The sequence below is a fragment of the Theropithecus gelada genome, chromosome 6 (assembly GCF_003255815.1).
Source record: "Theropithecus gelada isolate Dixy chromosome 6, Tgel_1.0, whole genome shotgun sequence".
In the NCBI taxonomy this organism is placed as follows: domain Eukaryota; kingdom Metazoa; phylum Chordata; class Mammalia; order Primates; family Cercopithecidae; genus Theropithecus; species Theropithecus gelada.
Window position 1 is genome coordinate 129,129,853 of NC_037673.1, and position 23,941 is coordinate 129,153,793.

General features: G+C 46.1%; 2 protein-coding genes across 11 annotated transcripts in view; both read right to left on the reverse strand.

Moving 5' to 3' along the window:
• The window catches only part of KIF3A (kinesin family member 3A), a 44,189-nt gene extending 43,872 nt beyond the window's left edge, over window positions 1-317 (reverse strand). For all 3 annotated transcript variants that reach the window (XM_025388771.1, XM_025388773.1, XM_025388772.1), the window contains exon 1: window positions 93-317. In XM_025388771.1, coding sequence (XP_025244556.1) covers window positions 93-254 — 162 coding nt within the window. In that variant the 5' untranslated portion in view covers window positions 255-317. The remainder of the gene's footprint in view (window positions 1-92) is intronic.
• A 13,614-nt stretch (window positions 318-13,931) lies between these two features.
• Window positions 13,932-23,941, reverse strand: part of SEPT8 (septin 8) — a 52,484-nt gene continuing 42,474 nt past the window's right edge. For 3 of the 8 annotated variants that reach the window (XM_025387210.1, XM_025387209.1, XM_025387208.1), the window contains exon 10: window positions 19,100-21,920. In XM_025387210.1, the coding sequence (XP_025242995.1) occupies window positions 21,917-21,920 (4 nt within the window). In that variant the 3' untranslated portion in view covers window positions 19,100-21,916. Of the gene's footprint in view, window positions 15,297-19,099; window positions 21,921-23,941 lie in introns of those variants that run through there. The other 5 variants (XM_025387203.1, XM_025387204.1, XM_025387207.1 and 2 more) reach the window with 3 other exon arrangements.

Here is a 23,941-nt window from a genome sequence, read left to right on the forward strand (position 1 = left end):
AGCCTGCTCCGCGCCTCCATGGCAACGGCCGCGCCCCCGGGCCAGGCCGCGAGGATGAGAAGAAACCCCAGAGGCGAAGCGACTCTCCTCACCGGCATCTTGGCTCCCTCCCGTGCCCGGCGGACGTCCCCGCCCGGGGTACGGCGCAACGACACCGGGTGCGCAGAAAGGCTGGCCAGAGACTGTCGAAGCACCTCGTTAGCGCCCTCGAGACTGCGGCTTCCCGGGCGAGAGCGCCCAGTGCGCAGCCGCATTCCGAGCTCGCCCCGCCCCAAGCCCAGTCTCAGACTCTCATGGCCCTTGAATTACGCCTGCGCGGAGGCTTTCCGAGTCCATCTCCTAGGACTCCAGACAGAGGCCGCGCGTGCGCAATGCTACCATTCTGCTGCGCTAGAAATGTGGCCCGCACTGAGGCGGAGATAACCTGGCAGCCCCGGGTTGGGAGGAGTAGCAGCTCTTAGGCCCGTCTGCTGGTCGTTGCAATACCCGGAATGTTAAAATCAGTAATAGCAATTGCAGATTTTCTCTCATCCGAAGAGTTAAAGACCTCACCTACCTGACCTCGCTTGATTGCTAACTTCCTCATGACCGGTCTTACCATTAGAAAGTGAGCTCTTAAGGAGGTTGTTTAGTATTTTCACATGTATCTCCAGAGCCTACACAGAGCCTGGCACAGAGTGGGATTTTTATACGTGTTGGTCAAAGAACCAATGATCCGTCCATCCTCTTTCCAGTCCACTTGAATGTGTAATGGGCATTTCAAGTTAGTCATGTCCAGAATTGAAATCTTGATCCCCCATCAGTCGTCCCACTACCCCACTCCACCCCCATTAAAAAATTAAAAAGGGCTCCCTCTCATTCTTCCCAGACTTCCTTCGTCTCAATATGTAGGAGCTTAATTCCGACAACTGCTCAGGTCAAAACTGCAAGCTCTTTCATGTGTATGAATATTGTATCTTGAAATACAGCCTGTTGTATCTGTCTTCGTAGTGGAACCATTTGGCCACTTCTCCCACCACCATCGTCTCTCACATGCATTACAACAGTCGCTTAGAACTGGTTTCCTTGATTGTGTCCTTGTCCCCTTTCAGTGTGCTGGACAAGAGCCAGAGTGCTGGTGCTAAAACATGAATCAGATCTTCTCTTTTCTCTGCTCAAAACCCTCCATTGATTTCCCATCTTACAAAGCTAAAGCCACAAGCCCTACAATCCTCCCTCTTGCTTCTTCTGCACCAGCCCCACCTGGCCTCCTTGTATCATCCAACATTCCCGTCGTGCTTCCATCTTAGCATGCAAGGGCTGTGAGCTTGCAGTAGGAACTGATGAAAATAATGATAAGGCATTTTACATAGTGCCAGTGTACTGTTCTACATGCTTTCTTTTTTAAATTCATTTAATCCACACAATAACCTTTTGAAATAGATACTATTTATTATTATTTTACAGATAAAGTAATGGCGGCACAGGACCATTAAATAACTTTTCCAAGGTCATACATTCAAACAATGACAGAGCCCAGGTCCAAACCCAGGCAGCCTAGAAAGTTCTTTCCCTAAATAACCACCTGACCCACTCACCTCCTCCAGAAAGTCTTTGTTCACATAATCCCAGTGAATCCAAATATGATTTCCTTATTTAAAACTCCAACCTTCAGCCCCAACTCTTCTTTTTTTCCCTGCCTACTTTATATTTCTCCATAGTACCTATCACCATTCAATATTTTATATATGTACACACATACAAGCTTTACTGAGATATAATTTACACACCATACCATACAATTCACCAATTTAAATTGTACAAGTCAATAGTTCCTACTATATATGGAGTTGTGCATCCATAACCTAGAACATTTTTATCATTTCAAAAAGACACTCTACACTCATAAGCCACTCCCACTTGCTCTCTGCAACCCTCCTCCCACCCCACTGCCAACATCCCAGACCTAGACAACCACCAATCTACTTTCTATCTCTATGGATTTGCCTATTCTGGACATTTCATATAAATGAAATTACACAATATGCAACCTTTTGTGAGTAACTTCTTTCACTTACAATGTTTTCAAACTTTATCCCTATTGTAGCATATATCAGCAATTTGTTACTTTTTATGGCTGAATAATATTCCATTGTATGGCTATAATATGTTTTTTACCTATTTGTCATTGATGGATATTTGGTTTGTTTCTACCTTTTGCCTATCATGAATAATGCTGCTACAAGTTTTTGTATGAACCTATGTTTTCCTTCCTCTTGGTTACACATCTAGAAGTAGGATTGCTGGATCATTTGGTAATGCTAATGTTTAACATTTCGAGGAACTGCCAAGTTGTTTTCCACAGTAGTGCACCATTTTAAATTCCCACCAGTAACATGTAAGGTTTACAATTTCTCCACATCCTTGCCAACACTCACTTTTGTGTAAAGTAGTATCTTGCTGGAGTTTTTATTTATTTTCATTTCCCTGATCATAAATGATGTTGAGCATTTTTTTCATGTGCTTTTGCAGTTTGTATAACTTCTTTGGAGAAATGTTCATTCAAATCCTTTGACCATTTTATTTGTCTTTTCATTATTAAGTTGTAAGAGTTCTCTATATATTCTGAATGCAAAGCCCTTTACAAGTATATGACATGCAAATATTTTCCCCCATTCTGTGGGTTTTCTTTTTACTTTATTGGTATCATCCTTTGAAGCACAAGAGTTTTAAATTTTGATCAAGTCCAATTTACGTATTTTTTCTTTTGTCACTATGCTTTTGGTACATATGTAAGAAACCATTTCCTAACCCAAGATCATGAAGATTTACCTAGAGTTTTATAGTTTTAGCTGTCACATTCAGGTCTATAATCTATTTTGTGGGGTTTTTTTTGGTGTTGTTTGTTTGTTTTTTGTTTATGAGACAGAGTCTCGTTCTGTCACCCAAGCTGGAGAGCAGTGGCGCGATCTCAGCTCACGGCAACCTCTGCTTCCTGGATTCAAGCGATTCTCCTGCCTCAGCCTCCTGAGTAGCTGGGATTACAGGCATGAGCCACCACAGCAGGCTAATTTTGTATTTTTGTAGAGATAGTTTCTCCATGTTGGTCAGTCTGGTCTCAAATTCCCGACCACAGGTGATCCTCCCACCTCAGCCTCCCAAAGTGCTGGGATTACAGGCATGAGCCACCGTGCCTGGCCCTATTTTGAGTTACTTTTTGTATACAGCGTGATGGAGGGATTCAAATTCATTCTTCTGTATGTGAATATCCAGCTGTCCCAGAACCATTTGCTGAAAAGACTATTCTTGTCTATAGCCATACCACCCTGAATGAGCCTAATCTTGTCTGAAAAAACTATTCTTTACCCCATTGAACTGGCACCTTTGTTAAACTGATCATTAATGCAAGCATTGGTTTCTAGACCCTCAATTCTAGTCCATTGATGTATAGTCCATCCTAATACCAATACCACACTGTCTTGACTACTTTATGTTTGTAGTAAGTTTTGAAATTAGATAGGGTGGGGCCTCCAACTTTCTTCTTTTTCAAGATTGTTTTGGCCATTTTGAATCCCTTGAATTTCTTTAAGAATTTCAGGAAGACTTTGTCAATATATGCAAAAAGACAGCTGGAATTTTAACAGGGATTATGCAAAATATATAGATTAAATTGGAGAGTATTACCATTTTAACAATTTAAGTCTTCCTACCCATGAACACAGAATGTCTTTCCATTTATTTAGGTTTTCTTTAATTTCTTTTAGTGATGTTTTGTAGTTTTCAATGTATACATTTTACATTTTTTCATTATATTAATATTTTTCCCAAATATTTTATTTTTTGTTTGTTTTTTGAGATGGAGTCTCAATCTGTGGCCCAGGCTGGAGTGCAATGGCACAGTCTCGGCTCACTGTAACCTCCACCTCCCCGCCGAGTTCAAGCGATTCTCCTGCCTCATCCTCCCGAGTAGCTGGGATTACAGGCATGTGCCACCATATCCGGCTAATTTTTGTAACAAATATTTTATTATTTTTATGCTGTTGTAAATGAAACTGTTTTTTTAATTTCATTTTCAGATTATTCATTATAGTGTACAGAAATAAAATTGACTTTTATAGTACAGTGATCTTGCACTCTGCAACTTTCCTAAACTTTTTTTTTAGTGGATTCCTTAAGATTTTCTATATAGAAAATCATATCATCTTCAAATAAAGACGATATGATTTCTTTCCAACCTGGATGCTTTTTCTTTCTTTTTCTCGCCTAATTGCCCTGGCTAGACTCTCCTGTACATTGTTGAACAGAACTGGTGAACACAGACATTCTTGTCTTATTGATGATTTCAGGTGGAAAGCATTTGATCATTTACTATTAAGTCTGATGTTATCTGCAGGTTTTTCATAAATGCGCTTTACACCGGAAAATTTTCTAGTTTGTGGAGTGTTTTTTATTATGAAAAAGTGTGTGATTTTGTCAAATGCTTTTTCTGATAAAATGTGTTTATGTCCTTTATCAGATACATATTGATTTTTAGATGTTAAAACCAACCTTGTTTTCTTTTCTGTCTCGCTCTCTGTCTCTCTCGGTTAGAGCATCAGGGTGATACTTGCCTCACAGAATAAGCTGAGGATAGGGAGCAAGTTCTTCTTAGAAGGGCACTAATTTCATCACAAAGGTCCCACCTTCATGACGTCTGAGAGCCCCAACTTCCTCCCAAAGGTCTCATCTCCAAATACCATCACATTGCAGGTTAGGGTTTCAAAATATGAATTTGCAACAGGGTATGATAGTTCAGTGCTGTAATCCCAGCACTTTGGGAGGCTAAGACAGGAGGAACACTTGAGGTTAGGAGTTCAAGACCAGCCTGGCCAACATGGCTAAACCCTGTCTCGACTAAAAATACAAAAATTAGCCGGTCGTGGCGGCACGTGCCTGTAGACCCAACTACTCGAGAGACTGAGGCAGGAGACTCTCTTGAAGCCAAGAAGCAGAGCTTTCAGTGAGCCGAGATGGCGTCACTGTACTCCAGCTTGGACGACAGAACGAGACTCCGTCTCAAAAACAAAAAACAAACAAGAAAAAAAAATACGAATTTGGGAGGGACATAAACATTCAGTCCATTACGCAGCCCTAGCAGACTTAATACAATTGTTTAGCCCATTCACATTTAACGTTATTATTGATAATATTAGATGTAAGTATCCCATTTTTCTTTTTGTTTTCCCTTCCTTCCTCCCTGCCCCTTTCCCTCCCTCCCTCCCTCCCTTCCTTCTTTCCTCCCCTCCTTCCTTCCTTCCTTCCCTCCCTGCCTCCCTCCCTCCCTTCTTCCCTCCTTTCTTCCTTCCTTTTTTGAGATGGGGTCTCACTCTGTCACCCAGGCTGGAGTGCAATGATACAAACGTGGCTCACTGCAGCCTCAACTTCATGGGCTCAAGCCATCCTCCTGCCTCAGCTTCCTGAGTGGCTGGGCCCACAGGCGTGTGCCATCATGCCCTGCTTTTTTTTTTTTTTTTTGATAGAGACGGGATCTCTCTATGCTGCCCAGGCTGGTATCAAACACCTGGGCTCAAGCAGTTCTCCCTCCTCAGCCTCCCAAAGTGCTAGGATTGCAGGTGTGAGCCACCATGCCCAGCCTGCTTTTTGTTTTTTAATACGTCGTATTGTCTTTCTGTTCTTCTGTTCCTCCTTCACTGGTTTTTCGTTACGTGAATCTTTTATAGTTTAACATTTGAATTTCTTTAATTATTGGTTTGCTATTTTTTTTTTTTTTTTGAGATGGAGTCTCGCTCCGTCGCCCAGGCTGGAGTGCAGTGGCCGGATCTCAGCTCACTGCAAGCTCCGCCTCCCGGGTTCCCGCCATTCTCCTGCCTCAGCCTCCCGAGTAGCCTGGACTACAGGCGCCCGCCACCTCGCCCGGCTAGTTTTTTGTATTTTTTAGTAGAGACGGGGTTTCACCGTGTTAGCCAGGATGGTCTCGATCTCCTGACCTCATGATCCGCCCGTCTCGGCCTCCCAAAGTGCTGGGATTACAGGCTTGAGCCACCGCACCCGGCCTGGTTTACTATTTTTTAAAGTTATTTCCTTGGTGGGCCCAGTGGCTCATGCCTGTAATCCCAGCACTTTGGGAGGCTGACGCAGGTGAATCACTTGAGGTCAGGAGTTCGAGACCAGCCTGACCAACATGGGAAAACCCCGTTTCTATGAATAATAGAAAAATTAGCTGGACACAGTGGCGTACACCTGTAATCCCAGCTACTCAGGAGGCTGCAGCAGGAGAATCGCTTGAACCCAGGAGGCAGAGGTTGCAGTGATCCAAGATCGCGCCATAGAACTCCAGCCTGGGCAACAGAGCAAGACTTTGTCTCAAATAAACAAACAAACAAAAAAGGCTGGTCACGGTGGATCACACCTGTAATCCCAACACTTTGGGAGGCCAAGGCAGGCGTATCACAAAGTCAGGAGTCTGAGACCAGCTTGGCCAATATGGTGAAACCCTGTCCCTATCAAAAATACAAAAATTAGCTGGGCATGGTGACGGGCACCTGTAGTCCCAGCTACTTGGGAGGCTGAGGCAGGAGAATTGCTTGAACCCGGCAGGCAGAGGTTGCAATGACTGCACTCCAGCCTGGGTGACAGAGCGAGACTCCGTCTCAAAAAAAAAAAAAAAAAAAAACAACCTCTAAGGCTTCCGATATAGATCTTATCAGAATCTATAATACTTCTGATTTATAATAATTGAATTCCAGTGACATATATAAATGTAACTCCTGGCCACCTGTAATCCCAGCACTTTAGGAGGCCAAGGCGGGCGGATCACCTGAGGTCGGGAGTTCGAGACCAGCCTGACCAACGTGGAGAAACCCCGTCTCTATTAAAAAATACAAAATTAGCTGGGCGTGGTGGCACATGCCTGTAATCCCAGCTTCTAGGGAGACTGAGGCAGGAGAATCGCTTGAACCTGGGAGGCGGAGGTTGCGGTGAGCCGAGATCACGCCATTGCACTCCAGCCTGGGCAACAAGAGTGAAACTCCATCTCAAAAAAAAAAAAAAAGAAAAGAAAAGAAAAAAAATGTAACTCCCATTTACTTCTGTTCCCTCCTCCTCTTTTTGTGCTATTATTATACAGATTATACTTACATGTTATAAACCAAACAATACTTTGTCATAAAATTTTAAGTATTTTAAATCTTCTAAAGTAGCCGAGAGAAGAAAATAGAGCCAAGTTTGTATTTATAGAGTTTGTAATATTAATCTTCTTTTTTTTTTTTTTTTTTTTTTTTTCAGACGGAGTCTCGCTCTGTCGCCCAGGCTGGAGTGCAGTGGCCGGATCTCAGCTCACTGCAAGCTCCGCCTCCCGGGTTCACGCCATTCTCCTGCCTCAGCCTCCCGAGTAGCTGGGACTACAGGCGCCCGCCACCTCGCCCGGCTAGTTTTTTGTATTTTTTTAGTAGAGACGGGGTTTCACCGTGTCAGCCAGGATGGTCTCGATCTCCTGACCTCGTGATCTGCCCATCTCGGCCTCCCAAAGTGCTGGGATTACAGGCTTGAGCCACCGCGCCCGGCCAATATTAATCTTCTTATTGACTATTTCTTGTTCTTCCTTGTTTCCTGTGGATTCAAGCTACCATTGGTGTTACTAGCATTTTATATGATTCCGTTTTCTCTCCTTTCTTAGTGCATACAAATCATACTTTGTTTAAAACTTTTTTTGCTGGTTGTCCTACAGTTTGCAATATACATTTATAACTAATTCAAGTCCACTTTCAAGTAACATTATACTGCTTTCCAGGCAGCACAGGTACCTTACAACAAAGTATTCTTAATTCTTCCCTCCCATGCCTGGTATCATTGTTGTCATTCATTTAACTTATCCATAACCTATAATCATCAAATACATTATTGATTTTGAATAAATGATTATTAGACCAATTAGGAATAAGAAAAACAAAAGTTTTATTTTACTTTCAATTATTCCTTAACATTCATTCTTCATGTAGCTCGAAATTTATGACCTACATCATTTTCCTTCTCTCTGAAAAATTTCTTTTAATATTTCTTGCAAAGCAGGTCTACTGGTGAGAAATTCCTTCAGTTTTGTTTGTAAAACTATTTCTCTTTCACTTCTGAAGGATAATTTTGTTGAATACAGAATTCTAGGCTGGTGGAGTTTTCTCTGAAAACTTTAAATACTTCACTCCACTCTTCTTGCTTGTATGATTTCCGAAGACAAGTCCAATGTGATTCTTATCCTTATCCCACCTTATCTTATTCCCACCTCACCCTACCCTGCTCCTGCTCCTGGTTTTGCTCGCTCTTTCTTTCTTTCCTTCCTTTTCTTTTTTTTGAGATGGAGTCTCCCTCTGTCACCCAGGATGGAGTGCAGTGGCATGATCTCAGTTTACTGCAATCTCCTCCTCTTGGATTCAAGTGATTCTTGTGCCTCAGCCTCCTGAATAGCTGGGACTATGCCACACCTGGCTAATTTTGTACTTTTAGTAGAGACGGGGTTTCACCATGTTGGCCAGGCTGGTCTTAACTCCTGACCTCAAGTGATCCTCCCACCTCAGCCTCCCAAAGTGCTGAGATTACAGGCCAGCTTCTTTTGAATTTTTTTTTTTTAATCTTGATTTTCTGCAGGTTTTTTTCAAATTTTATTTTAGATTCTGGCATATTGCGTGATGCTGAGACTTGAGGTATGAATGATCCTGTTACCCAGGTACTGAGCACGGTACCCCATAGTTATTCAACCCTTGTCCCCTCCCTCCCTCCCTGCTCTGGTAGCCTCCAGTGTCTACTATTGCCATCTTTACATTCATGTGTACTCAATGCTCACTTATAAGTAAGAACATGTAGTATATGATTTTCTGTTCCTGTGTTAATTTGCTTGGGATAATAGCTTCCAACTACATCCATGTTTGCTGCAAAGGACATGATTTCATTCTTTTTGATGGCTACATAGTATTCCATGTTGTATATGTACCACATTTTCTTTATCCAGTCCACCACTGAAGGGCACCTAGGTTGACTCCATGTCTTTGCTACTGTGACAAGTACTGTGATGAACATGCAAATATATGTGTCTTTATGGTAGAACAATTTATTTTCCTTTTGGGCATATACCCAGTAAAGGGACTGCTGGGTTGAATAGTACTGTTTTAAGTTGTTTGAGAAATCTCCAAACTGCTTTCCACAGTGACTGAATTAATTTGCATTACCACCAGCAGTGTATGAGCATTCCCTTTTCTTCTCTGCAGCCTCACCAGCATCTGCTGTTTTTTAACTTTTTAATAGTAGCCATTCTGATTGGTGTGAGATGCATTACTGATTATTAGTGATGTGGAGCATTTTTTCATGTTTGTTGACCGCTTGTATATCTTCCTTTGAGAAGTCTGTTCATATCTTTTTGCTTGTTTAATTAAGTTCCTTACAGATTCTGGATATTATGACCTTTGTCAAATGCGTAATTTGCTAATACTTTTCTCCCATTCTGTAGGTTGTCTGCTGACTCTGTTGATAGTTTCTTTTGATTTTCTACAGTTTAAATAGGAATGTCTAGGTGTAGTTCTTGGCATTTATCTTTCTTAATGTTCTCAGAGCTTCCTAGATTGTGGTTTGGTGTTTGGCATTAATTTGGGAATATTCATTCTCAGTCGTTATTGTTCCACATATTTCTTCTGTTCCTCTCTTTCTTGTCCTTCTGGTATTCCCATATATTTTTAATATGCATTTAATGTAATGAATTTTTTAAACAAAATATAACTTAGGACCCAGGCATGGTGGTGTGCACCTGTCTCAGCTACTTGGGAGGCTGAAGTTGAGGGTAGCTTGAGCCCAGGAATTTGAGGTTGTAGTGTGCTGTGATGACACCTGAGAATAGCCACGGCACTCCAGCCTGGGCAACAGAGCAAGACCCACCCCTAAAATTTATGTGTATATATACATATATATGATTTGTATGATTTTCCTTATTATACGTTTATAGCTATATATGTATGTATAGATACATAAACAAATATTATATATATATATATATGAATGAATGAATCACCTTGTGAGGGAAGTATTATCACTTTTTTTTTTTTTTTTTTTTGGGGAAGAGGTAGCCAAGGCTCTGAGAGGTCACGACACACGCATGAGGTCACACAGCGCGTCTGGAATTCCATTTCAAGCCTGTTTGAGGAGGGCGCTCTCGCTGTTCCTTTGCCTGGTCTTATGTCCCCAGGTGTGTAATATGAGGTAAGACCCAGGGTCTGCGGCCGGGAGTCCCGGCCCAAGGCGAGCGCAGTCTCCAGCCGCCCCACCCGCGGCTGGGGGCTCTGCGCAGGGAGCACGGCCGGCAGGGGGGAAGAGGCGTGCGGTAGGCAGCAGCAAGGATGGAGGGAAGGGTGGGGGTCCGCCACCCGCCTGTGCGCGCCCAGTCCTGCCGTGTCCTGGGAGCGCGCCGCGCACCTGCGGGGCGAGTGCCCAGGAAGCGCGGCCGGGTGCGCGAGGGGTAGCTCCACCGGGAGCGTTGTGGGTGGGGCTCGCCGAGCCCGCCTCCCCGCCTCCCCCGGCGGCGCCCCAGGCTGCAGTGTTGTGGGCGCTGGGTTATAAAATGCCGGGTTAAGCAGCGACTCAGACTTAGAATCCCGCTCACGACATGGCCTCGGGCGCTCGGTTCCCGCCGCAACCGTCGAGCTCAGAAGTCAGCGCAGTCCAGAGCCCAGGCGGGCGTCCAGGCGCCCGTCTGGAGGAAGCAGCCCTGGGCGTTCCTCTCCCGCGGTCTCCGGGGGAGGCCCCTCTGCCCCCGAGCACCCGGAGCAGGTGCCCTGGGACCAGCCAGCCCGGAGCGGCTTCCCTCCACGCTGCGTCCGCGACAGTCCGCTTGCGGCCCCGGCGTAATGCGGCCCCGGCCGGGAGAACCACAGACCCGGTCCCCGCAGCCGCCCCAGAGCAAGCTCCGCGGCCCGCTCCACAGTCCCCCAAGCCGCGCAACCTGGAAGGCGTCCTCGACGAGCGCCGGCTGCTCTGCCACTTGCAGCTGGCCCAGGACCGCGAGGCGCGCCTGTGGCGGGGCGGCAAACCCCAGGTACCCGTCCCCGCAGCGTGGCCCTCCTTGCGCGCACACGGCAGGCGGATGTGGCCTCCACCTGCACCAGCGCTCCGATGTTCTGCACCTGGAGGCCAGGCGCTTCCCCAGGTGTGGCCCCTCACGAGAGGCACGAGGCTGGACCCACCAGCTTCTCTCTAAGAGGGCGTCTTGATAGCAGGGCCTTCGGAAGAGGGCCTGTTTGAATCAAGGAACTCGGCCTACGACGAAAAGCGGGCGCACGGGGTGGGGGTGATGGGTGAGCCGCTGCGCCAGCTGGGCGCTTACTCCCAGCGGGCCTGCAGGGGAAGGGACTTCTCACTGCCCCCCGGCACCTTAAGCAGGAGGCTCCTGCTGCTGGGGGACCAGGAGTGGCCGCTAACGACCTTCCTCGCCCCACCTGCTCTTCTTCCTAGCGGGATGAAATCTGCAATGCCTTCGAGGGAGTCGTGCTGTGGCTCCTGCGGCTTCAGAACATCTTTTACTTCTCCCAATCCACTTTTAACCTGGCCCTCACCATCTTCAGCCGCCTCCTGATTTCAGTGAAGGTAGGGAGGCCTCTGAGGGACGGTGGCAGATGGTGAAAGAAGAAACTAACCTTTGTTCCCCATTCCTGCTTGAGAGGTGAGGGGTTCCAGAGGCTCAAACCAAGGTGTATAAACTAACTTGCTTCGAGTGGTAGAGCTGGTTTTGGAACCTCTCCACATCCTACACTGGCTGTCTCAGGGTCATGTGGTCATCAGGGTCAGGGCTTGGGGAGCGTGAGAGGAAGTAGCTGGGAAAGGGCTTCCTGTGTAATGAGGTAGGATGTGCTTGTCTCGACCTGTCGAGGGCAGCTTGAGGCTAGGATGAGACTGAGTTCCCTGAGAAGGTGCCGTATTTCCCACCTCCAGTCAGTCCCGAAATGAAGGAATACTGCCCAGTCATCTGCAGTTCTGAAATCAGGAGCATCCTCATTGGTCAGATCTAAAAATGGCACTAACATTCTGTCTTGTGGAGAAATGGAGCCTTTTAAAAATGGAAAAAAGCTTATTAAAACAAATAGCTGGGCGCAATGGCTCATGCCTGTAATCCCAGCACTTTGGGAGGTCAAAGGGTGGGGTGGGGGGGGTGGATCACCTGAAGTCAGGAGTTCGAGACCAGCCTGGCCAATATGGTGAAACCCTGTCTCTACTAAAAATACAAAAATTAGCCAGGCGTGGTGGCCCGTGCCTGTAGTCCTAGCTACTCAGGAGGCTGTGGCAGGAGAATCACTCAAAATCAGGAGGTGGAGTTTGCAGTGAGCCAAGATCATGCCACTGCACTCCAGTCTGAGCAACAGAGTGAGACTCCGTCTCAAAATATATTTAAAAAAAACAAACACAGATGCTTTTCAGTTTGTTTCTGGCATTCATATTCTGCTCAAATGTGTTTGTTCCATACCGCAGGTAAAAGAGAAATACCTACATTGCGCCACAATTACTTCCTTGAGGCTTGCTGCAAAAGTTAATGAAGAACAGGAGGTATGCATTCTTGGAAGTCCACACTGGGCTGCACTTCAGGTACAGGGGTGTAACATTGGAGGACTCCAGTTTCATGATAGGTCTGTGCCCTTCACGTATGGTGGATGTTCTGGAAAAGTCACCAACTTGCCAGCATCTCTGCTGTCCCTTCCATTGGCTTGTCAGACTTTGAGACCCCACAAATGAACAAGTAGAACAGCTGAACTGTCCTGGCCCACCAAACCTAGAGACCTGAACTCTTGACAGATACATATGGCCTCACTGGTTGATGCCAGATGCTACCTCTCTCTCAACAGGGGCATCTGCTGTTGAGCAAGGAAAAAGGCCTCCCAAACCATGTGACTTAACATCCACCCCAAGCAATTATGTCTAAGAAAGCTGCCTGAGACTTGAGGACTTGGCTGTGTCAATGAAGCTGGTCTTTGGGAACTCTGGGACCCCTGAGAGGGCCATGTGCTGGGGGTAAAGTACAAGGGCCCATGAGTGCTTCAGGCATGCCTGAATGGCTGAATTTCACTGTGCCATATGTTCAGGAGGAGATCATCTCCTAATACCCTTTCCAAACTTTCCTACCTCCCTCCAACTTTTCTCATTTGGGGGATGGTGAAATCACTGCCATTGCCACAGGGGTCACCCTTAGCTGATCTCTGGGTCTGATGAGGCAGGGAAGAAGTTGTGTGTCCAGTTCCAAACCTTCAATAAAAATGTTTTAAACTCCTGTTTATTAGAATAGAATTAATGCCCAAGTTGCTTTTAAAAATCAAGTGACCCTTTTCCTGGATGTTATAGTAATACTTCTGTCTATCTAAAAACATAGGATCAAGCCTTTAATATACTTAGTACTTGAATGTTTACTCATAGACAAGTCTCATTAGTCCCTCTGTGGGAAAAGCCATAGATTTTCCAGAACTGAACCACCTTCAATCAAGGTTGAAGGAAGTTTGCAGTTGTGATGCTGAAAAACCCATAGGAGGTTTTATCAATGTGTCTGTCTGGTACAGACTAGGAAGCTCAAAAGCATAGTTTTTTCTGTATGCCCAGTACCCATGGTAGGAATCAGGAATAGGGATAGGCAGAACCAGAACCCATGGCTCCTGGAAAGCTTTGGGTGAGTTCTTGCAGCTGAACAGGGGAGATGGCACAGCCCCAACCTCCAAAGCACCGTTGGGTATGAGCTAGTATGCAGTTGGGGGATCAAGACCTGGTTTCAGAGGGGGACCATGTAATGTTCACTACATAACTACCTGAGGATTTGACAGATAGCCAAGATCTGGTTTAGTATTTCTTTCAGAAGCATTTTCTGTGGCAGGCCACAGGAAGACAACTCCACTAAGGTCATGAATGCCCAGTCCCCATGGATAAGAAAACAAAAGCTACTATGACATGATGTAGGGCTTTGGCCTCTTTATTTTCTTTTTACAGTTTATTCCACAAGTAAAAGACTTCATAAAGCACTATGGCTCTGACTATTCCCCGAATGAGCTGCTAAGGATGGAGCTGGCTATTCTGGACAGACTGCACTGGGACCTCTATATTGGGACGCCGCTGGACTTCTTGACTATAGTGAGTAAGGAGGCGTTTACAGAGTCTACCCTAAACTCATTTGTGCCTTTGGAACAGCTGTTTACAACATAGGACGGCAAAGCACAGGCGTGCACACGCCCTTGCACATGCACCACAGTGAGGTGACCCACAAGGCTCACGACGTACGGGAGAGTGAAAAGGTATCTTAAATCCAACACAGTTCCACCAGACTCCCACTTCTAAAGGACATTAAATTAACTTTACAAAGATTTTTAGACGGCACTATTATGGTGAGTTTCTCTTTTAAATACACACTGCAAAAATATTTAACTTTCCATTCTATGAATACTGTACATAAATATCTGTCTGCTTTTGCTACACTTTACACACATTCACTTAGCTGTCTTTATTCACCTACGCACAATCCTTATTGAGGCTTTAGACCATATTGATCTGGCACTTAAAAAAATATCATACATTAGTTTGTATTTGTTTTAGTTGGGGGAATGATGGTCATCCTTAAGGATATGATTCTGTTAGTAAGGCAAATTATGCAATGTGGAAATCTCATGGGGTTTTGGTTTGTTATGAAGCATGAAGATTAAATTACTAAGGGCTGTTTCATTATGAAAACTGGCCACTGTTGCCAAGTTGCAGAGTTTCTTATGATAAGCAGATACAAGTAACTTTTCTGCTACCTTGGTCTTGAATAGTATGTTTCTATTTTTCAGAATGGAAACATTGTCATCTAGGTACTTTCCACTCATAACGATGATGTCACAAAGCAGACTTTTTTTTTTTTTTTTTGGTCTCTGGGGTGGAAGCTCAGCTTGGCCACAGAGTGGGCATTAAGCCTCAAGCCCCTTATGGAGCCATGGATAGGAATGAAAAGGGTTGGGCAACATTTGATGTTCCCTGATGGAAATTCAAATTGTTTGCACTTCTGGTCATTGATATATGAAAAGTATGGGGTTTTCTGTTCTAACATTAAAAACCATGGTCTCCAGTTCCATGCCCTGGTGGTCCTGAGCTGGCCCCATGTGTTGGAGCTGCTGCCTCAGAGGAATCCTTCCCTCCACGTCGCATCCCTGACCAGGCAGCTGCAGCACTGTATGGCGGGCCACCAGCTGCTGCAGTTCAAGGGCTCCACACTGGCCTTGGTCATCATCACCTTAGAGCTGGAGAGGCTCATGCCCGGTTGGTGTGCTCCTATATCTGATCTGCTAAAGAAAGCACAGGTAGACATCAACTTTGCCCCAGACCAGGCTCTGTGTTTTGCCCCTTTAGCTGATGCACTCTGACCCCAAAGGGGTACCCTTTCCCCTTGTGGCCTCTGGAAAATGTTCTGGCCATAACCCTGGAAAGAGTCTGCCCAAAGGCTAGGCTTTCCACACTTGGCCATGCCCTATGCACTTGAGATGGGACATGTGTTCTCTTCACTGGACCAATGGGGGTTGTCTCTGAGAGTGCGAGAATCTTTATCTCAATGGGAGCCCTTGTAGTCAAGAGGACTGGGGGGTCAGGGGGATGTCTGGCTTAGGAGGAAGCAACCCTGAGCTTAATACTGGGGAGCATACATTTTAAACTCCTTCACCTCTCCTTTGTACGAGTGTGTGGTACCAGGTACAGGGTACCATAAGGCAAGCATTGTCGGGGCACGAGGAGCAGGGGGGTGTGTCGGAATCCCTCAGAACAGATAGGTTAGGATGGAATGCATGGTTAAACTAATGACAACTTTACTGAGGTTGGAAATGGATGTCCCTGAGATGGTAGGATTAGTGGTCCTTAGTTGGGTGGTTGGACCTTCCTGAACTTGCTTCATGCTAACATTTTGGCACTCAATTGCCAATTTCTTAGAATGTATGATGGTTCTGCTTGAAGATGGCCACTCTATTCTAATACAGGTTGGTGATATGCAGTACAGCTGCTGCAAGGAACTTGTAATGCAGCAACTGAGAAGTTTTCAGTCATCATCCTGCACAGACAACTTTATGTCACCTGCCAACCAGCCGCTCTGCCTCCACCCTGGGGCCTTCAGAGCCTAATGTGAAACCTCCTTGCTTGGACTACCATGAGTTCTTTGGCTTGTTATTAATCCTGTAAAAAGGGAAGGTGGCTCTGGAAGAGCAACTGAGAAAAAGTTCCCAACTAAGCCCTTGGAAAAAAAATAAAGTGGGGAGGGGAAAGGCAGGCTGGGGTCAGTAGAGATCAGGGTGGTCTGATAGACCATGACCCTGCCTTCCCTTTTTCTCCTCTGGGCCTGAAGCCAGGGAGTATGAATGAATGTTCAAATGGCAGCTTGTTTTTCCTTCCTTCTACAGCAAGGGTTGGCATGGGCCCCTGAGAGCGCTGGAATATGAGACCAAGAGGCAGGCCTGGCTCAGGGCTGAAGGGTTGGGGCTAGTTCTGACCAGTTCTTGCTGCTCTACCTGCCAGAGCTGGCCAAGTCCTTCCAACTTCCCAGGCTTATCCCAAACATATATGTGGTGCTTCCAGTCCCAACTACCCTGCCTGCAACTCCTAACATGGGACAGTCTCTGCAGACATATTTACCTGACCATGACCATGACTTATGTCTTCTTTTTACAAGGACTGGATTATAAAGTATGCTTTGTTTAATGTAACTTGAGCAAGCTTTAAGCATATCTTTCCTTTGTTACTCTTAAGCAAAGTGTTTTCAGTTATTAGTTTAACTAGAGGGATTTTGTGCTAATGAATGGGTATTATAGGCTAACACCTGTGATGGAAGGCACAGCTCTGAGTGCTTTGTTGGGATGAGCAGGTTCTGAGGCCAAGCCTGCTCCAACCACAGTGCTGCCAGGAGGAGGAGCCAGCTGCTTCTTTCAAGCTGTGCTACTACAGAGCCATTCTCTGAGCAGGGGAGTGCAGCTGACACAGATGCCAGCTGGGCTGTGTAAGTTGTGTTGGGGACATGAATGACTGAGCTACACATTCAGAGGTGGTTTATGAAGTCTTCCACTCTGAACTATGGTGGCTTTGTGTGTGTGTGTGTGTGTGTGTAAATGTGCTAAGCCATGGTGTGGGAAGGGAATGATTTACTAGGTGCAAAGTGGTCAAGGGCTAGATATACCATAATTGCCTATATTATAGAGTTAGTATACATCTCTATTTTTTCTTGACACACTTTTGCTTGCTGGAGCTTTTGTTAAAATTAAACTTTAATTGCTTCCAATCCTGTATGACTCTTATTTTGAGCTACCATGCATTTAGGCTTGCGAGAGTCAGATATATTTGGAACACTATCTCCTAGGTCATATCAAGAACTCTCCTCTACTCCAGAACCCATTTTACAGATGGAGATGCTGAGGCCATGCTGCTCACAGCTTCCAGTGGTGGCCGTGAGTGCCCTCTGCCTCCTTCCTTCCAGTGTAAGTGGGACCACAGTGCATAAGGCAGGAGGACATCCCGAGGGCCCATACCAGCTTGGGTGTCCCGGGCTTTGGGGAACTGCTGGAAGACATCTGCTGCTTAACCAGGTGGCTCTGGATGTGAGCTAGATTCCAAAAGCTGATCCAAATCAACCTCTTGGAGAAAGCAGAGGGTAGACCTGTGAGTCCCAGGACTGGGATAAGAGACAACCTTCTGCTCTGGCTTTCTGTAAATGATAGAACTCTTCTATAGGGAAGCTCACTTTTGTATTGCCAAAGTCCCACTTGTGGATTTTAAAAAGTGTTATGTGCTTTTCAAGCTTGCCTTGGGGCCCCAGATCCCATCCTATTTCCCTCTATTATTCTTTTCTGACATTAGGAACTCCTATCCCACCTCAACTCAGAGATTGGGAAATACTTCTCAGGGAGAAGTATGGATACAATCCATTTTCCTTTTGACCCCACCTATAGAAAGGCAGGGATTGGTAAAGAAAAATGGAGATGGAAAAAGCTCAGAGGCAGATGCTATGGCAGAAAGAAAGGTAGGTGGGCTCAGGGAGGAACAGGGCAGGGAGGGAGCATCATAGACCTGTCTTAAACTTGTCCAAACAGTGCATCCCTGAAATGAAGGAGCCAAGTCATTTGATGATGTTTCCACCACCTAGGAGACCCTCCTCCCCCTGGCTTCCTGGAAAGTCTCTGTCCTTCAAAAGTTGGTGAATACTTTGCCTCCTTGCTGCCTGCCTTCCCACAAGTAGAGCTGAGCTATGCCTGCATTAGGGATGTGTTCATACCACTCTTCCTGCAGGGATCTCCATTTTCTCATTTTGGTCTTCCCAAATCTACCTGGTGCTCAATGGAGAAAGCTCCTTTAAAAAGAAACCCACGTACTTTTTACCACCTTTCAACCACCAGTCTGCTCTTCCTCAGCCAAACTTTTGCCTGTCCTCTAGGGCTATCTACCTCTAAAAAACAGTCTCAGGTCCACCAGCCCACATCATCAGGCTGTGTACTTTAACCTGGCCACACTTCCACTACTCTTCCATCATTCCATTGAGATGCCAAGGAGCAGCTGTAGGCTCAGGAATTAAGGGTACAGATTACCAGCGTTCAAATCTCAACTTCTCTAGTTACTTGCCGTGTAACCTTGGGTAATTACTTAAACCTCTGTGTTTCAGCTATAAAATGGGGATGAATGGTCCCTAATCATAGGATTAGGATGAGGATTAGAGGAGTTAATGCATGTAATGTGGTTCCGAGCAGTTCTGACACTCAAATATTAGCAGTCCTATGGGAAGCCTTTTTGCTAAGGAGGAATGCTCCTTGAGGGCAGGAGCCCCTTTTCTCATGTCCTGCCCCCAGCTGTCCAATAAAGATTCGTGGACCACAGACTGCACCTTTACCTTTCTGTGACTTTCCTGTGACTCTTCTTCCCTCCATCCCCCACCTATCCAAGAGCTTTTCACAGATGCCTGTAGCAGGGTTTCCTATTAAAACAATTCCTGCGGAAGTAGATCAACCTCCACAAAATTCAAAGAACAGACAAGCTGTATTTTACCACAGTTGTAGCAGATTAATGGGCTCAGGAAACTTGTTAAATCAGAAAAGCTACTGCCCAAAAAAGACACCACAAAAACTCAAAATAAATGCAAAATTTAATGAAAAAAAATGAGTACAAAGTGAATGGAAAAGAACAAAAACAGTCAATGAATGCAGGAGTAAATGAATTAACACGTGAAGCAATTTTAGAAAAGCATGTTAACATAACAGACTAGCAAGCCACACGCGGGCCTCGTATCCATGAGCCCCACTTAACAGGGAGCCCACATTTAGACATACACAAACATATATGCAGTCAGTATGCACAATTACAAACCACCTAGATCAGGTTACCCACAACCAGAAAGACCATATATCCCCATTGGCCTGGGACAGGTCTGGTTTATGCCTGTTGATCTGGTGTGATTAATAGCATCCCCTTTCTCTCTTAATAGTCCCAGTTTGGACAACAAATTATATGGTGATTCTTCTACCCCAAACAAACATGGTTTATGAAAGACATGAGAGTAAATGCCAACATGATCCTGTAAGACAGCCCTATTAACACCAACAAATGACAATGAGAAAAAGAAGGGTGAATGAGACCCTGCAGACGGGGTCACATTCTATGAGAGCTAACTTACTAAACAGTGGCAAGTTTTAAGCTCACTTTATGCACCAAGGTTTAATTTGGTCTCAGCTAAAAATGACAAAATTCCAAACACAAACAGCAGGGGGAGAGGTGCAGTGAGGCTTGCTAGAGGGACCTGTGGAGGCAGCTCAGACTTGAGAAAACGCGTCTGTCAAGTGTCCCTGAAGATACTGGGAAAGCTTAGGCCCACAGGCAGGCAGCCAGCCAGCCACGAGTATGGCCTTTCAGTATACCTAGGGTGCAACCCGCAGGCCACAATGGACGAATGGCCAAATCTGCACACTCCAGAGTCCCAGGTTGGCCCATGAACCAGGAATTCTCATTTCTTATGTATCCGATGAACCTGCTGGGTCACCAGGCCTCATCTTCAGAAATATGTTAGCTCAAAGAGGCTATCTTAAAGGTCATGCTCTGACCCAACTGCATACACTTTCAGACATAAAATTACCCTAGAGATGAGCCACTGGCAGCCCACACTTGCCATGGATATATGCCAGTTTACCTTTTTAGATACCCTCACTGAAGCATCAGTTTTCAGTTGCAACCAGATGTGGACTTATTGTGAAGCTAATGAACCTTAATCTTCAGGGCCCCTTCCAAGACCCTGTACCTAATTTTATATTAACATTGTTTTTCTTAAAGAAGTCTGTCTAAATAATTCAAGCTTTCAGCCCCACAAAATTTAGATCCACCCCGGTCATAGCATAAAAACTTGGAGAATTGTCACTAGAACCTGCTCTGCTGCTGAAGCATGGAGCCCCTCACAGGTAAACGCTGCCTCTTCCTGGCCGTGCCTCAGTGGACGCACATAGCTCGCCCCTCCACCTCTCCCTGAGCAGAACATCATCTCAGGAAGGCAGAAGGAAGCCACGACTTGGTCCTGGAAATCACTAATGCAAGCCAGGCAGAAAGTGGGAAATGGTCATGAGAAAGAAGACAGGGGCATGAAAAGCGAACTACCAACTCCACAATAAATTAGCACGGCTTCCTGAGGCTTCCAGCCAGGGAGTGTGCTAGACTGTGAGCTCCTTGAGGGGAGCGTTGTGCATTCCTCTGGGTAGCTCCAGTGCCCAGCACAGTGATTCAACATTAAAACTACCCTTCCTTTCGTCAAGTCATTTTCCATCTCCCATTTTACCAGGCCATATTCTCAACACTGACATTCTCGGTGGCTTGTAAACCAACAGGAGCATAGAAGAATCAAAGCTGCTAGTACTTCCTTAAAATGTTCCCCTTTAGAGTGCAGTTGAAGGGGAAAGCTCCTTTGCTGCTCATTTTTCCCTCATTGTCTGTATACATCAGACACCTTCATCTCTTCACCCAGCCAGGAAAGAAGCAATGACTTTGAGGTAACAACCTTTTCCCACTGAGTACTCTTTGCATTTAGAATATGCAGGATTTGCTTGGGAGTCTTAATTGGAGTCAAACACTTAACACACACACGGAGTTGGTCCCTGTTTACAGGTAGCACCTCTGGGGCACAGACAACTGCTTTAGGCTGCTGTTCCATTTACATTCACAGTAAAAACGCTGGACATGGTCTTGTTCATGTTCCAATTCCATCCACAAAGAAATGCCAAACACTGTCATTACAGGAAGTTTATTACCCACCTCTCCCTGTATATGATAGGCGTACTTTATACATAAGAAAGGTTTAGCGGTATTTTTTAGTTTTTAAAAATCAGGAAATCTGTGTTACTTATGAAAATAATGGGAGAGGATATTATTTGTCTTGATGCTGGTGCCAAAATAAATATTTAGAAGTGTTTTAAAGTTATTAAAATTAAGCTCTAGGTTAGAAAAATTAAAATGAGGGGAACTGGGTGAATTTTGCAGCATGTATACCAGACCACGCAGCTGCACCTAGGGCACCACGTGAGTTGCCATCTCCACGCTGAACTATTAGGCCTAGCATCCCGGCTGGGGCCTTCGCTGGAGCGGCACATAACAGCTCCATCAGGGAATAGTGACACTGTAAATGGAAGACCAGCCACTGGCTCTGAAAAAAATAAACCTCGTCAGTTTTGGATTCCAGCATTCCTGGCTTTTATGTGTTTGCATAGAGAGGGGTGGCCCGCCAGGCCTGGGGCAGCCTGGGGCCAGGGTCGGGTAGGGGAAAGCAAGGCTGTAAACACTGGAGTCTGTACCAGCTCCCAGTCCGTCCTCACACCATGTTATGGGAGAAGGGTCACAAGGTGTAACTCAAGCAACTTAACACATGAAAGTCTAAAGTCCACTCTTGACATGTAAGTCTGTGCGTGCGTTAACTGAAAAATAAAAATAAACAAAACAAAAATAGACACATTAAAAGATATGCAGACCAAATCAAACAGAAGCAAAAGACAGCAAGATGGACACTGCGAAAGGGCAGTCAGTTTGGCATTTGTGACGAGCAAAGCAGAGAATTCACTTCCGTTTGTGGCGTCCTAGGCTGAGGGTCAAGATCTGATTCAGAAGTAATTTTGCAAAAAAATTGGATTCAAATTTAAAGAGTAAGTATAACCAATCAAAACCACTCAAACAAATGGTCATGAAAAACACCCCTGCCCCCATTCCAAAAATGCACTCCCGACTCACACTAGTCCCTTGACCAGGGCGGCAGGAAAGAGTATTCCCAGTCACCCCCCCTACCCCACTCTTGGCCTCCACAGGGCCGTCATGGGAAGAGAGTTTTCTCTCCCAGGGACCAAACTGACTGAAGCTTTCTAGCAGGTCCAGAAAACAGGAAAGACCTGTTTTCCAGGCCCAGGCCTAGAGAACATATCATGGAGCCCTGGCCACATAGGAAAAGCAGGGAGACCAGACACTAGTGACAAGCCCCCACCCCGAGGGCTGTGCTGGTGTCCTTTCAGCCTGCCTGCACCCACCTTCACTGGCCCTCACACCCTGAGCTGGCCACAGACCCTTGTCTGCAGTTTCTGAGTGGTTTCTCCACAGCTTTTTTCCTAGGGAATCCTGGCTATCTTTTCTTTAACAAGATGGCAGGAAGCAGAGCAAAGTCACTTTGGGTGCCAGCATCTGGGTCATAGACTTCCACTCCCTCCCAGGAAAATCCTGATTTCTAAGCTGCCAGCTTGAAATCTACACAGGTTCCAACTCGCAGAGCCCCAACGCTCACCAAGCCGAAAGATGGGTGTGGGAGCGGGGCTGGAAGCAAATGCAGAGCAGAGGGGAAATTCACGGCTGAGGGGAGTGTGGGGCTGGGGTCCTCCCTGGGGACAGGTAGGGGCACATCTGTCCCAGCACTGTCAGCTGGGGTAGGGCCACCAGGCATCGGGATGAGGGAGACTACAAAAAGGAAGAGGGTCTGTCCTGAAGCAGAGGACAGACCCTAGGAGTGAGAATTGGCAACCAGTTCTGAAATGCCTGGTTCTGTCCCCATTTCCTCCAGCAAGAAGTCCTTTGAGTTTTTTTTCCTTGGTATGTGTTTGTGTGCCTCTGTGCATGTGTGTACTGTGTGCTGGTAGATATGTGCCTGAGACTGTGTATGTGAGATGGGACAGGAGAGAAAGACAGTGTGTGTGCACATGTGTATGCACATGTGGTTAGGAAATGCCATATTGGGGGTGGGGCGGGGTGGGGCAGGGGCAGGGCTAACACCAAAAGCAACAGCCCAGGGCCACAGCTAACTATGCACTTCATGGCCCTAATGGCTAGGCTTCATTGCCACCAAGGAAGGAAGGGCCTGCGCATATACATCCCCAAATATCCCAGGAGGAAATGGATCCCAAGAATGAGGGCCAGGATGGGTTCACCTACTTAGTTCCTAGGTTGGCAAGAGAAAGATGGCACCCAAGATAGGCCAGGGCAGGGAGAAGGAGGGATGTATGAAATCCCCATAGTGTGACGTGGCATGGCTGTGAATGAGATGGGTGGGCGAGGGAGAGCCCCAGAAGCCAGAACATCTGGACTCCAGCTAAGTGTGTGGAAACAGGTTATGGATTGCCAGGGAGAAGTGACTCAGAGTTGTCCCCACCTGGCCACCCCACTGACTGCACTCCTGGTGCTGAGAAAGGCCTCCCTGCCATCCAGTCTTTCTCTCCTCTCTGCACTCTGCAGGAACAACTCCAGCCTCTACTTGAGGGGCAGCTCCTCCCCCCAAAAGAAACCACAGAGGCCCTGTGGGAAGCTGCTTTCCTCCCTTTAGCGCTGCGGACCCTTCAGAACAGCAGTGTGGTGACCACAGTGTCCAGGAGCCTGGTGTTGGCTGGCGCGAGTGCCCACAGTTCTCCGTCACCACCTGCCAGCCAATACGGGCCCCACACCACTGCCCCACAGACTGAGGAGG